The sequence below is a fragment of the Polyodon spathula genome, chromosome 12 (genome assembly GCF_017654505.1).
Source record: "Polyodon spathula isolate WHYD16114869_AA chromosome 12, ASM1765450v1, whole genome shotgun sequence".
In the NCBI taxonomy this organism is placed as follows: domain Eukaryota; kingdom Metazoa; phylum Chordata; class Actinopteri; order Acipenseriformes; family Polyodontidae; genus Polyodon; species Polyodon spathula.
The window spans coordinates 9,413,491-9,427,926 of record NC_054545.1 but is presented as its reverse complement, the minus strand read 5'-3'; the positions used below and the strand labels follow the sequence as shown (position 1 = coordinate 9,427,926).

The following is a 14,436-nucleotide window of genomic DNA, read 5'->3' as shown; positions in this document are numbered from 1 at the left end:
AAGGTAGTTCAGTATTACAGCATCCACATTTCTGATAAACCGCACTACATGATGCAATCTAATACAGAGCCGGACTCAAGACTACCCCTGAGGCGGTCTCGAGTCTGGTATTAAATGCTGCATAGTGTAGACACTAACCGTATTTAGCACTTTTAAACCGGTTTAAAGGCATAGTGTGGACAGGGCCTTAGGGCAGGTTCAGGCTGAATGAACAGTATCGTAATTCATTGACTTTATAGTATGTTTCTTTTTTCCCCATTTATTTTTTCATAAAATGATGTCCAAGGCACAGTGCTATGAAACATTAAGCATCTGATTAAGTACTTCTCTTTAGCTTTCCCAAACCAAAACACTGTCACAGTCATAGTTTCATATACAGTATGATAACCAGCCTTATTCCTAACCCTCAACCAGAACCTTAACAATACACTAATTACTTAGTCAAATGTTTCAGTTCAGCGTAGATCATTAAATCACACTTATATTGTAATTACCTTCTAATTGCTATATAATTACTGTGTAAGATGTGTCCTGCAAATTAAAGCATAACCAAGTATTTGATCATGCTTTTTTTGTGTTTGTTTTTTTATTGTTATTATGTACTGGCAGTTTCTCTTCCTCAGGCTTGTGAAGATGGAAGTAGTGTTCTAGGTCTTGTTTTACTGAAAGTGCTCCCACTTTGTGCTGTATGTCTACCATTTTCTGGTCCCTTGTGTGGTGTGTCTCTGGATAGATTTCCCTTTACTGTAAACCTTTATTACCCATGATACTCACATATATTTTCTGTTCAGCTATAGGAGCCCAACGCAGGAGAAGTCCCAATGCTATGGCTTCTGAGATTTTTGAACAACATCTGGGCAGCCACATTCTGCAGGTATGTGAGGAATGCCTTTCTAGTTACCTTTTGCATGTTCACAACTTCATCCTTTTTTTTTGACAAAGTCAGTTGTTTTTGGTTAACAGCAAATCTTTTTTGGCAGTTTTCCTTTTTACTTTTGAAGGCTGAGTCTTTAGGGGAGAAAAAAGTTTGATTGATAACACAAAAGACCCATTTTCCTTTGAAATACTGCACAAACAAAACAGTATTTCACCAGCTTACGTTAGGCACATTATACGTTATTGATGTTTATTTGAAAGTCACTAAGTATTGTCCATTACATAAATCAGTTTAAATGGTTGTTGGCCCAGTGTATGTAGCATAAAAGTCACTTGTTGCAAAAACCAGTGAATGCTCATGAGCTTGGATCACAGGATGAAGACATTTTCAAAACTGTGGTGGTCAATAGCTCCGCTTCTGTTTTAGATCCACAGGTGTCATGACAACAATTCTCTTTCACAATGCAAATTATGAGTTGAGTGTACAGTATACTTAGTTCATATGAATTAAAATGTTATTACTAAAGTTTCACTATTTAATTACACTGTTAGTAGGAGCACTTACAAAAAGGTGTCACCAACACACCAGTTGGCAAATTGATACACAGTACCAAAAAAAAAGACTTTCATCATTAACAACTGAATTTCTGGAGGGGGGTTTAAAAGATACACTGCACAAAGCTAGGTAGATTATATTGTATACTTTATACTGTACAAATCCTATATACAAAAAGCAATGCAAATTTTCAATACCAAAAAAAAAAGATCTGGGAGAAATGTTAAAATAATGCAAGCCTTTGCCGTGCATTTTTTCACTAACAGTTTTTAAATCTCTGCTGACCTAGAAAAAGTAATTTTCAACTTTATCTGGAAATGTATTCAACAACATAAACATCTAACCACAGGCGACAATTGCATACCAACAGGTTAAGTGGCTGACAAGCAAAAGGAAATTTATAATTAACATCAATACCAGGCCGAAAGCCTGTTGAGGCGTGGCCTTTTCAAGGAAGGACTTGTTCCTGGCAAATTGTCCCCATTAATCTTCAGCTTAATTGATTGTGAAAAGTTTTAGGATGACATTTAAAAAACCATGCTCTGCTGGTGATTGATTTAGGGAAAATGAACTAATAATGAATGCAAAGCAGTCATTACTTGTTGAGCTCACCAGCTAATTTTAGACAGATTAGACTGTGTTTGATAGCGCTTAATAAAGCAGTCTCCTGATGTGCTCTCAACTGCTGCTTTATATAACATGCTTTAAGCCATTCTCTTCCCTTATGGTAGGAGGTTTAATTATTCTTTCTAAATGTGTTTTTGCTAAGAAGCATACCGGTTAACTTAAGAACATTTCATCTGTTGTTCCTGGGTCTGGCTGTTGCCCAGGACCTTTTAGAAATTGAAAGAAGCTGTCTGTTATGAACTTTTTGTTTTTAAATATATGGACAATCTTTCAGCTCAGTAAGGGCTTAAAACTCTCTGAGACACTCACAGGGGAAACTGATGTGGTCACATTGGAATAAACAGTATCTCGTTCCAAAATACTGGCACATGAATATCAAACACAAGCAAGGGTTTGACTTGGAGGTGGAGGAATTGTGCCATGCATTTCTAATAATACAGCATTTACATGACACAGATACTCACATTTTAACTTTTTTATTTTCACATTTTGAATTTTGATTTCATTAGGCATACAGTATTGTCTGCCTTAGTCATGTTTTATTAAACAGTATTACAAAAATATTAATTACAAAAAATAAGACTACTGTAGCTACTGCTACAAATGGGTAAAATGTTTGATTCACTTCACTATTCAGAACAAATAATGTATATTTAGTAAGAATTTAAACATAAGTCCTTAATACTGTAGCTTTTATGCATTTTTTTTTTTTTAACATTTATACTACTTCTGACTAGACCATGTTATAAAACTGGACACAGTAATAGAGTAAGATTATTTGCATATTCATATTAACATAATTAAAATGACTCTTCCCAAGAACCCTGCAAGGATTTTACATTACATATTTGAGCACATCACTGTTACCTATGAGAACTTATTTGCATTTGGAATTATTCTGATTGTGTTCTCTGTTAAATTGGGCAGCCACATCCCTTTAGTGTCTGTGCGACACATCAAAATGATTTGAATTTGTTCTTTGCCCAAAGACATTTCCTGCATATGGCAGTGTAGCAATTTGAGTTATTTTCTAATGGTGGATAATTTAGTGTTAAAATAATGCTTTACCATACGCTAAGATTCTGCATGTTACTGTAGTAAACAATCACTGGCTTTTAGCTTTGTGAGCTCTTTCTTCAAAGATTACTGAAGATTACTGAACACAAAGAAATAAGGGTAGACTCAGACAACTGTTTCAATAAAATAAAACAATGAAACCATAGGAGCCTTTGTACTATTCACTGGCTGTATTTTTTTTTCTTTACTTAAAGAAAACTAACAAAAGAAGATTAAAAGAATGTCATTATTTTTTGTATTAACAACCAGTTCATGTTGTTGACGCAGCAACTGAGATCTAAAGACTTTTATCACTGCAGTTTTGAAAAATATAGTGGAAAGCCCTGTATGCTATGGTCAGAGTAACAGCATTGCCATAAAAATGATTTCCCATGATTAGCAGATGGGCAGTTGTATTTATCTATGCCATTCTGCTGCTGAATTGTCAAATTCAAATCTGTTGAGAAACATGTTCCTGTTTATCTTTGGACAAATGTTCCAGCACAGCTTAGGTAAGCAAAGTTAAATTGGTCAGATGGGGAGCCCCAAGTATTTCTCTTCCAGTCTTGCAAAAGTATTTTTGGCTTACTGCATTGTGTTCCAATCTCTATTTACTTTATTGACCTGTCTGCCCCTAAAAAGAATCCCTATACAAGAGCTTTTGTCAGCCCTTTGTTTAACCAAAAATGCTTAGAATAAATTTGGGGCTGCATTTTGTTATCCAAGATAATCAATTAACTGATTGTAAATGCACACATTTCTTATGGCAGCTGCCTGCAGTAGCAGGAAAATAGTAGCAGAAAAAAGTATTTGTAGTTATTTTTTATTTAAGAATATATGAAAAATGTTGACGTCTTTTAATAATGCTGACTTTCTTAAAAGTAAATCCAGAATTGGAGTCACTTTCAAAATTGGCTACTCTGAATACTAGTTTGCACCACACTGGGCTGCAAGATATATTGGCGGCAGCAGCAGCAGCAGCAGCAGCAATTTGCATTTGTGGGGTACATAGCATTATCTTTGCGGTTCAAGTGTTGCTTATTACGCCATTTCACTGCAGAGAAAAAGGGGAGTTTGAAGAAAATGACAGCTCTCAGCACTATTTGTTGACCGTTTTGTTGTTGTCTCCTGCTGAGTGTTGTCATTTCCATAGTCAGTGGGCTGTATTGAATCAGACAACAGCAATAGGTCATTAACAGAAATGGATGACATTCTCCAGCATGCAGAGAGAACCTCTCTGCTGCTTAAATAATAGCATTTCTATCACTGACCATAATATACTCTCAATAGATTCTTTTTAAGCAGGACTAGCAAATAAAAAAACTCAGCTGACTGTGAAGGGCAAGTGTTCTCATCCTAAAAGGAGAAAAAAAGCATCCTTTTCATCTTCACAGACAAGAGTGAGACATAAAAATGAATCTCTTGTCATCAGTTACACTTGGTTAGCTGGGCAAACCACATAATGAGATTAGTATTGGTCAGGTGTTATTTTGCCCACCAGTGACTAGCAGCAGTTTTTGCTTTTATTCACCTCTGCAGTTAGTAAAAGGTTGGTGGGCCATGGTAATCTGCTTTTTCATTATACTAATAGCGATAATTTTGTATTTCGAGACAGGGGGCTAGGGTTTTCTGACAGACTTGTTTTTATTCTTCCCACACATTAGCCTAATGGATGAATCCTTTTTTGTGTGTAGGTGTATGTCGGTGTGTGTAGGTGTGTGTATGTGTGAGCAGGCGATACTATCAATGTGTGGACAAAATTTGAGAAAATGTCCCCACAAAGATAGTAACTCCTGAAAAAACGATGTTGTGGGGACTTCCCCACTTTGTAAAACACCTTTTTAAGAACTAAATATGCTGTCAAAAAATATATATATATAACAAGTGCAATAATATTTAGTTTGTTGTCGACTTTCATCCTGTGTGGAGTTTTGTCTCACTGGAGTTAGAAATAGTCAATAAAAATATAGTGTGAGTCAATGAGAAGTCCCGACAAATATAGGAATGCAAACGTGTGTGTGTGTGTGTGTGTGTGTGTGTGTGTGTGTGTCTATATATATATATATATATATATATATATATATATATATATATATATATATATATATATATATATATATATATATATATATACAGTGCCTTGCAAAAGTATTCAGACCCCTGACCAATTCTCTCATATTACTGAATTACAAATGGTACATTGAAATTTCATTCTGTTTGATATTTTATTTTTAAACTCTGAAACTCAGAATCAATTATTGTAAGGTGACATTGGTTTTATGTTGGGAAATATTTAAAAGAAAAATAAAAAACTGAAATATCTTGCTTGCATAAGTATTCAACCCCTGTGCTGTGGAAGCTCCCAGTTTGCACCGATGAAAGAAATTGCCCTAACGAGGACACAATTACCTTACCATTGGCCTCCACCTGTGAACCATTAAAGTTGCTGTCACATTTTCTGGATAAAAACCCCACTGTTGAAGGATCATTGGTAAGGCTGTGAATCTGAAGGAAAATGAAGACCAAAGAGCATTCTACAGAAGATAGAGATAAAGTGATACAAATGCATAGATTACGGAAAGGGTACAAAATAATATCCAAGTGTTTGGATATCCCAGTAAGCACAGTTGGATCAATAATCAGGAAGTGGAAGCTGCATCACACCATCCAGGCACTGCCAAGAAAAGGCCGTCCCTCAAAACTCAGCGCTCAAACAAGAAGGAGACTTGTGAGAGAAGCCACAGAGAGGCCAACAATCACTTTGAAGGAGCTACAGAGTTCAATGGCTGGGAGTGGAGTAATGGTGCACCAGTCAACCATATCAAGAGCTCTGCATAACACTGGCCTGTATGGGAGGGTGGCAAGAAAGAAGCCGTTACTCAAAAAGTACCATCTGAAAGCACGTTTGGAGTTTGCCAGAAAGCATGAGAGTTACCCAGCTGCGATGTGGGAAAAGGTTTTGTGATCAGATGAGACCAAGATAGAGCGTTTTGGCCAAAACGCAAATCGCTATGTGTGGTGCAAACCTAACACTGCCCATGCCTCAAGACACACCATCCCTACAGTGAAGTATGGTGGTGGCAGCATCATGCTGTGGGGATGCTTCTCATCGGCAGGGATTGGGCATCTTGTTACAATTGAAGGAAGAATGGATGGAGCAAAATACAGGAAAATACTGCAAGAGAATCTGCTTCAGTCTGCTGAAAAACTGAAGCTGGGGAGGAAATTCACCTTTCAGCAGAACAGTGATCCCAAGCCAAGGCCAAAGCAACATTGGAGTGGCTCAAGAACAAAAAGGTGAATGTCCTACAGTGGCCCAGTCAAAGTCCTGATCTCAATCCCATTGAGAATCTGTGGCACTATTTGAAAATTGCAGTCCACAAGCGTCGTCCAACCAACCTGTACAACCTGGAGCAAATCTACCAAGAAGAATGGGCCAAAATCACTCTGACACTGTGTGCAAAGCTGGTACATACTTACCCAAAAGACTTAAAGCTGTTATTGCAGCGAAAGGTGGCTCTACCAAATATTAATGTGTGGGGGTTGAATACTTTTGCAAGCAATATTTCAGTTTTAAATTTTTTTTTTTTTATATTTCCAACATAAAACCAATGTCACCTTACAATAATTGATTTTGAGTTTCAGTGTTTTAAAATAAAATATTGAACAGAACGAAATTTCAATGTACCATTTGTAATTCAGTAATGTCAGAGAATTGGTCAGGGGTCTGAATACTTTTGCAAGGCACTGTATATACTTTTACTATTACTGGTGTCTTTATAATTATTCAGGGTGCACAAGATATACATACACGTTTACTTTTCCCCCCAGCATAGCCCGTGGGATGTCCACAACAGGGTGTTGTGCTTCTCTTAAATACAGTGAGAAGATCAAAAGACATATAAATCAAGATCATGAAACGACACAATAATTTAAACAGGGATCAAAGGAAGAATTTGAATTAGGACATAGCATTGAATAATTTTAAGTGCAGAGTCTTGTAAATTAGGGGTGGAGACCATCATGTGACAATGGAAAATATTAAGATTTTGCAGTTCTGCAGAGCTAGGAAAAGAAACAATCAATTACTCCTGTTGTGTGTTGAGTCTAGGCTCTAAAATTTACATATTACAAGTAACTGTTTCTCCCACTTGTTAGTTCATCTTTTGTTTACTAATTTGAAAGCAAACATGTCAGACTCTTTCTTACCATGGTTCAGTACCCTGCATAACATAATGGGAACAGTATTTACATATCTGAAAAGTACCTACACAGACAGGTAGGAATGTAAAGTTGATGAGATCTTACAGCGTGCTGGCTAGAATGTAATGTACAAAAAGAGCGTGGATTGAAAAAATGATCTGAATGATAGCTTGAAGCATATTGTTATTAGTGATTGCAGTTGTAGTACTGTACAATTCAGCTATAGTTATGTGTTATAGTTTTATATTAAATATTTATAATATGCATATATTAGTATGTAAAAAAAGAAATAAGGACTATACAAAAAGTGCTTGGAACATTTAAGAAAAAAAAAAAAACACATAGCACATTGAAGTCATGGTCACATTGATAAATGTAAAATTACATATTAAAGCCCTGAACTGTACTTATATGAAAGCAGAACTTGTATCGTATTGTGATATGGAAAATAAAAGTAATGGCCATTATATATGCCATTACTTTTATTTTTCATATCACAATATTCATGACATGTATTTGCATTTGATTTAGATTTGTATCTTTTAATTGGGCTCAGTCAATCATTGACTGACAACTTGCATTATGAATCCATTCTTATTCATTCTTTAACAGCTGCTTTCACTGTGTCAAGTCTATAAGACAACAGTAATGTCTGTATGGCTGGGAAATCTTGTTTTGTAAAAATGCACCACATTTAAAATCCATAAATATTTAATGTTAACATTGCAGTACCATAAATAAAGATTCACACATAAAGGATGACAACTCTTTACTGTTTCCATGGTTTCCGAAATGTCAATGACATCGTTACGTGAAAATTTTATTATATGACTACTGTATGCCATGATAATAATAATATATATATATATATATATATATATATATATATATATATATATATATATATATATATATATATATTATATCATATTACGGTTATCATATGCCAATAGGACTTTGTGATAAAACTATTACCAGACATACTTAGGAATGCTGTGTAAATAAAATGTATAGAGTACAAAGGGTGACAGGACTAGTGTTTTTTTAATTACAGGATTTTTTTTTTTTTTTACTGAACCTCACTTTTTACTGATTTATACACAGTTTTTAGTTTAGTATTCAGTATTTTCCCTGCACTATTTTTTTTTTTTTAGGAAATGCACAATATTTTGATTAAAATGCTGTTTTAGTTTGACTCCGACATTGTAATAAGTAACTCACTGTCTCCTAGGATAGCATGTATGTTTAGTCAGAAGATCAAATAACGATCAAAACGTCGCACGTGATTGGTTCTCTGTTGCTTCGCAAACACATTATCACCTGATTCTGTTGTCCAATGGCCAATTAAAGTCTGATTTATTGTGGCAAGTGCTGGGTGTAGTAACTAGCTTTCAAAAACGAAATTGAAATGCTTACACAAATATAATATTTTGAGTGGATGAGGAATGGGGAGAAAACATAAATCAGTTTATGAATATTAAAAAAAAGAATGTTTCAAAGTATAAAAAAGCCAAATAGCAGAAGTGGGCTGGATAAGACAGAGGTTGCATAGCTTGGCAAGTACTGCTGCATTGAGGTACATGTTCACTCTGACAGAATAAAAGAACATACTGAAAAAAGTAAGCGGCACATTCAGCTAAAACAAGAAAGTTAACTGAGGGACAAGCAATCAACTTCTGCAGCTTTTATACACCTTTAATAAAAGAGAGCTCATAATGAGTTTGTCAAAGCTCTTTGCTTCGCTGGACAGCCACTGTTTATTGCAGAGGGGTATGTCTGTATTTGTGACTTAATCGCAAATATTTGACAGAAAATTATGATGGTTTAGTTGGTACATGTTAAACTTACGGAATGAATTGATGGAAATGCCCAGTGTTGTCAGTTCTTTCTTTTTATGATTTCAAGGTGAATAAACCTGGTTGGTTTGTGCTGTTGTCACGGTCATACCTTCAGCAGATACTAGCGCTGTCAGCACAGCAATTGCCCAAACGTTTGCAAAGTACCAGGTAATGGGTAAATCTGGCCTCGATTTGCACAGATTCTGCTTCATCATACATCCCAGGGACATTAATATTAATCAGAAACCAGAACTGCTACGCATCATATTCCACATGTAAAGTGTGTATACTGAGATTCTTTTTCCCTGATTTTTCCCAGTTTTATCCCTATTGTTATATATGTCAAATAAACCCTGCAAAAATTTGTTAAGATAAAATACAAAAATGCTTAACACTACTTATTTTGTATCTTTCTCACACCACTCTGCTACCATTCTTGCATTATTTATCAAGTTTAAAGTATTTTGACAGGAAGGGGGAATTGGGGGTAGAGGGGGGGGTAGTTTGAAAGGGGAAGTTTGAAAGACAAATAACCTTCCATCAGACCTTCCGTTTATTTTGTGCAATTTAGTTTTGGTGTATTAAAAATTCAGTAAATCACATACCTAGCTTGACTGAAGCCACAGAGATATGAATCATGTTGCTTATGTGATCCAACAGGTGCATGAGTGTTCCGAGTGTGGGTAGAATTTTAAAAGCTGAGAGGAGGGATTTGATTGGATGCTTGTAGTGAATAGCTGAGAATTGTCAATTCTGATGGTCGGAAGTAAGATACAGTACCGAGTGACTGTAAGGAACCCAACCCTTAGAGAGAAGTTGTGAATGCTTTGATCTGGAAGGAGCAGTTACAGATCTACTTTAAAAAAAACAAAAATAATAAAATGAGATTAGCTTCAATCAACGCCTATGAAAATAAGTCTAATAAGCCTTATACAATAGCTGTTTTAAAATTGAAAAGTTTGATTGTTCCTTTAATAAGGGCAACATTTAACTGTTTCATTGTGAAGCTGTGCAGTAACATTTTGTTCATATATTAATTACCCCATTGTATAACCCATAGCAAAAATCTAAATTGTTGTCTAAACTGCTATGTTCCTCCAAATGACTGCCTCCTGAAGCTATGTTCTGTATTTTAGAAATTAAAAATAACATTTTTCTTTCCTGCACTTTACACTCAGCGCTCAGGCTTTCCTGACAGGGAACGTTTAACTGGTGCACTTCTTCAGTGCTCAAAATCAAAGTTTTTCCACTGCTTGTCACAAACAAAAACGCAGCGTTTGGTAAACTATCCTGTGAAACAGACTGAAACAGTACATTTTCAAGCCTACAACTGAATTATTGAAGATTACTCTTTTTTTAAATGGCAACAGAAAGAAGCAAGCCTGTGCCGCTATGCGGTAGGGCCCCTTCAGCACTTGGCTCTGTTCATGATGTATTGCGGTGCTAGCATTTCAGCACTCTCATGGGAGCTGTGGTCCTGCCATAGGGTCAGGAGTTAACTATTTGGATTTTAGCTGTGTAGCACTATCAATACAGCTCCTATGCAAACACTACTTGACGTCACTTTCACATTTTTGTCACTGTTTGTCAGGGCCTCAGAAAAGTCAATAGGAACATTAGATGGGCATCCTTATTATTACTTACCACTTCCTGCCAGCAACGTACCAATTCATTAGAAATGGGAGTTTGGAAATCAGAACCGATTATTTATGCAGTCAATAGCAAGGCTTGTCAGCATTCATAATTGTTTGATTTTATAGCCCTGTCTTTAAACAAACATTGTCTATGGTAATGTGATGCCCTGATGGATGGGAAAGGTTTTGTCTGTGAATATCATTTGGATAATTAAAAATGACAGATGAAATCGCCCGCTGTCTTGACCCTTACTTTGTTCCCTGAGTAATGCCAAAGATATGCTGATTGCTGTCAATCAAAAGTCATTGGAGGGTTTTGAATTCTGCCAGCCCTGAACTCTGACCTATGGTGTTGATCTGAAATAGATAACAACCTTGAAATACCTTCAGAATTTAAACAGGTTTTGTACCACAGGGGCACCTTCCCAAACGATATCCCTGCTCACTTTCCCTTATTTTTCTCCCACTGTAATTTACCTGAATTTACAAAGCTAGTGTTATTACTGTACATTTTTGTTAAAGGCTAATAGGAAAAAAAAAAAAAGATGCGTCTGAGAACATAGAACTCAGTAAATTAATCAATATTATCAAACTGCTTAATGTTCTTACAATAGAGATGCATAACGCCCAGTGTGTCAAGAACACTGACTGCCCTTTTCTGAGAAGAGTGCAGACTCCATTTGAGCCTCGGGAACTCTTTAAGGGTATAATTTCATCACAACGTGAGCATAAAATGTACCTCTAAAGGCTGTGATTACTAACCACCCAGGCCTTCTTGCTGTGACAATTAGCTCTCAATTGTTAAACAGTTTTTATTACTGCATTAGAGACTTGGATGTCTTGTCTTTCTTCTTTTTTTTATTTTTACAGGGGTGAGTTTATTATTATTGTTGGATACGAACCACAATAAAATGTTTATTGTCCATGGAACGCCATAGATTTCTGGTTCATTTAATTGAGTCTGGTGTGGTTGACTTGGACTCCGATGAGACTTGTTAAAAGCAAGGTATCTGTAAACCAGTGAACTCTACTGTTTTGTTCAATACATTATTTAATTTTTTAAAATGATAATAGAATATTGGTTCATGTTGCCATTGTTAGTGCTGGTGTAGAAATTCTCTTTTTTGTTTTATTTACTGAATTGCTTATCTAATGTATCTCATGTGAGATAAATTGGGCAATATACCTTTTCAACTCTTTTTGTAAAATGGGAGAGAAATATGTGAGTTCGGTCAGATCAACTGTGAATCCCATTCTTTGAGCATTTTTAATGAAGCTTGACCTGTGTGAGTTTGGGCTGGTTAAGAATCAAGAAGCCAATAAAAAGTTGGTCTTTAATCTTTAATATATACATTATTTAATAATGCAAAGGCAGTGGACTTTCTTTGTTTTTAACATGAACTGATTAGTGTAGCACTGCACTGTACATTTAAGACTGCATATTTACATGCCTACCCAACAAATCAGTGCAGATGAGAGCAGTCCAGTTCTTAATTCAAGTGTGTGACATCATCAGTCCTGAAGGCACAGTAACTACTAAACAGAAATAGTTAAGTAATGGCAAATAAATATGTTAAATACAATCCTGGGTGCTGTAAAGACAGTTCAAATTGTAAGCTGTTATTCAGTTTGGCTTGTTTGGCCCAAATGATCATGCCTTTTGCATATATGTTATACAGATTTAACCAAGTGCATGGCATTAAAAGCAAAGCAATTTATACTTCTGGAATATTATGTTTCTTACCTGCTTAATATTCTTTTATTTGTGTTTTGTATAATTCTCCATTGCTGTCTGTTCTGAGATCATTATTTGCCAGACTCATAATGTCCCTTTTCTACTACCGGGATTGTTTCTATAGTGAGGTCACCTAGAAATAACCACTTGGGTCATGCAACTGTGCAGCTTCTTCCCCTTCTGCAACTGAGTTAGTAAATTGAAAATATCTATAACTGTAAACAAACCAAAAATGAAATGACAGTTGCACAAGTTGTTAAATAGGTAAAAAAAAACAAAAGACTATGACTCAAACCTTTAAACCTCTAGATAAATTTCTAACTCTAGGTTTGATATGCTTCAGAAAGTGTATAGCATATAGTTTGCATTGACTGTTCAAATTGAATTAACTGATTTACTGCATGAAAACATAGCCCTGACGATCTTGGCACTGAAGATGCTTTTGCTATAAATTACTTTTAAAAAGGGTTACCCTGGGAAATGAAGTATGCAGATGAATGTGTATTAGCAGCAAGAAGGGAAAACAGAATCAATGTTGCGGTAATGTAGTTTTGCAGAATTTTTATTTATTTTTTTAATAGAAATCATTATTTACTCTCGATGGCATACTGAAGTTCAACATACATGTTTGTTTGACTTTTTTTTTTACATGTAATATGTAAGATTAATCTAAATAACCTTACTTGAATATCAAATTGCATGTGTCTTTGACAAAGGTATAATGTGAAGCTTAGCATTCAGATAAACGTTTTTGTTTTTGTTTTCTATATATCCTGGTAAAAAAGTTATATGTCCTGTTTCACACAGTGCTGGTTTCATGTGAAGGTACAATAAAATGAAACATGCAGCATACAATTTTAAATACATATTTTATAATATTATTTTACAATACAGCTTCCGATGGGTGTGTTTGTTTTTGTTTAGTCCTGTTTTTATAGTATTGCGTTTGCATATGACTCTTAACCAAGTCATGCTATTTTTTCTCCTGTAGCCTGACAGCCCCTAATAATAACACACGAGGACAGTCAGACAAAATGAAGACAAATGCTGCATGTCGCTTTGGAATCATAATGTCTCCAGACTCTGTAAAAGACACTAACTGTATCTGGATGCTCTTTATAGCTTTTTTAGACCTGTGGGTTTTCCCTGTGGTTTTAAAAGGCATCAACATTGTGGAGAAATACATAAAGGCAACACATGGGCCTGTTAGTTAGCCAAAACAATGTCGAACCACAGAGGATAGGGGCTGCACGGTGCAGATGGATATTGTAAAAGATTCATGAGGAGAATAAAAGATCTAAAGGAGAAGTAGGCAGAAACGTCAAGTGCAAGGTGTAGGAGACAACAATGAACACTCAGAGCTTGCTATTTACATTTCCTGAATTAATGCAGGGGAATTAATCACGATAAGCAATAAAAAAAAATCATAAAAATCATCATGGTGTGTCTGCCGTATTAGTTAAGAGTCAGTGGCAATTATGCGACTTTGGCAGGCAGCATTCCAGCACCCCCTCCCCCTGAGACACCAACACACAGTAGATTTTGCATTTGTTTGCACATGGCGATAATGGACAGGTCACTCTTTTTTAATTTAACTCCTACTTTTACTTTCTTTTTTATATTATAATATAGTTTTTACAATAACAACAAAAAAAGCCTCAGGGTTAGTACAATGGTTTCTTTAGAGATATTACAGTATAAAGCTGGATTCAGAAATACTTCCTTGTTACACATTCTGCTGTTTTAAGTTTACAAGATCTTTACACATTTGCTCAGAAGGTTTTATATTTAACATCTAGAACATTGACCATGAGAATGCTTTAGGTAAACAGTCAACAGCTAAATCTGGTACAGTCTCCTTATTCAAATGTTTTTTTTTTTTTCTCCCTGTCAGTAGTTGTTGACAAGGAG

The 14,436-nt window shown here is 35.5% G+C and overlaps 1 protein-coding gene across 2 annotated transcripts in view; it reads left to right on the top strand.

The window, feature by feature from the left end:
- LOC121324686 (neuronal PAS domain-containing protein 3-like) overlaps positions 1-14,436 on the top strand; it is a 231,108-nt gene that overhangs the window by 103,725 nt on the left and 112,947 nt on the right. For both annotated transcript variants that reach the window (XM_041266803.1, XM_041266804.1), the window contains exon 4: positions 792-874. In XM_041266803.1, coding sequence (XP_041122737.1) covers positions 792-874 — 83 coding nt within the window. The remainder of the gene's footprint in view (positions 1-791; positions 875-14,436) is intronic.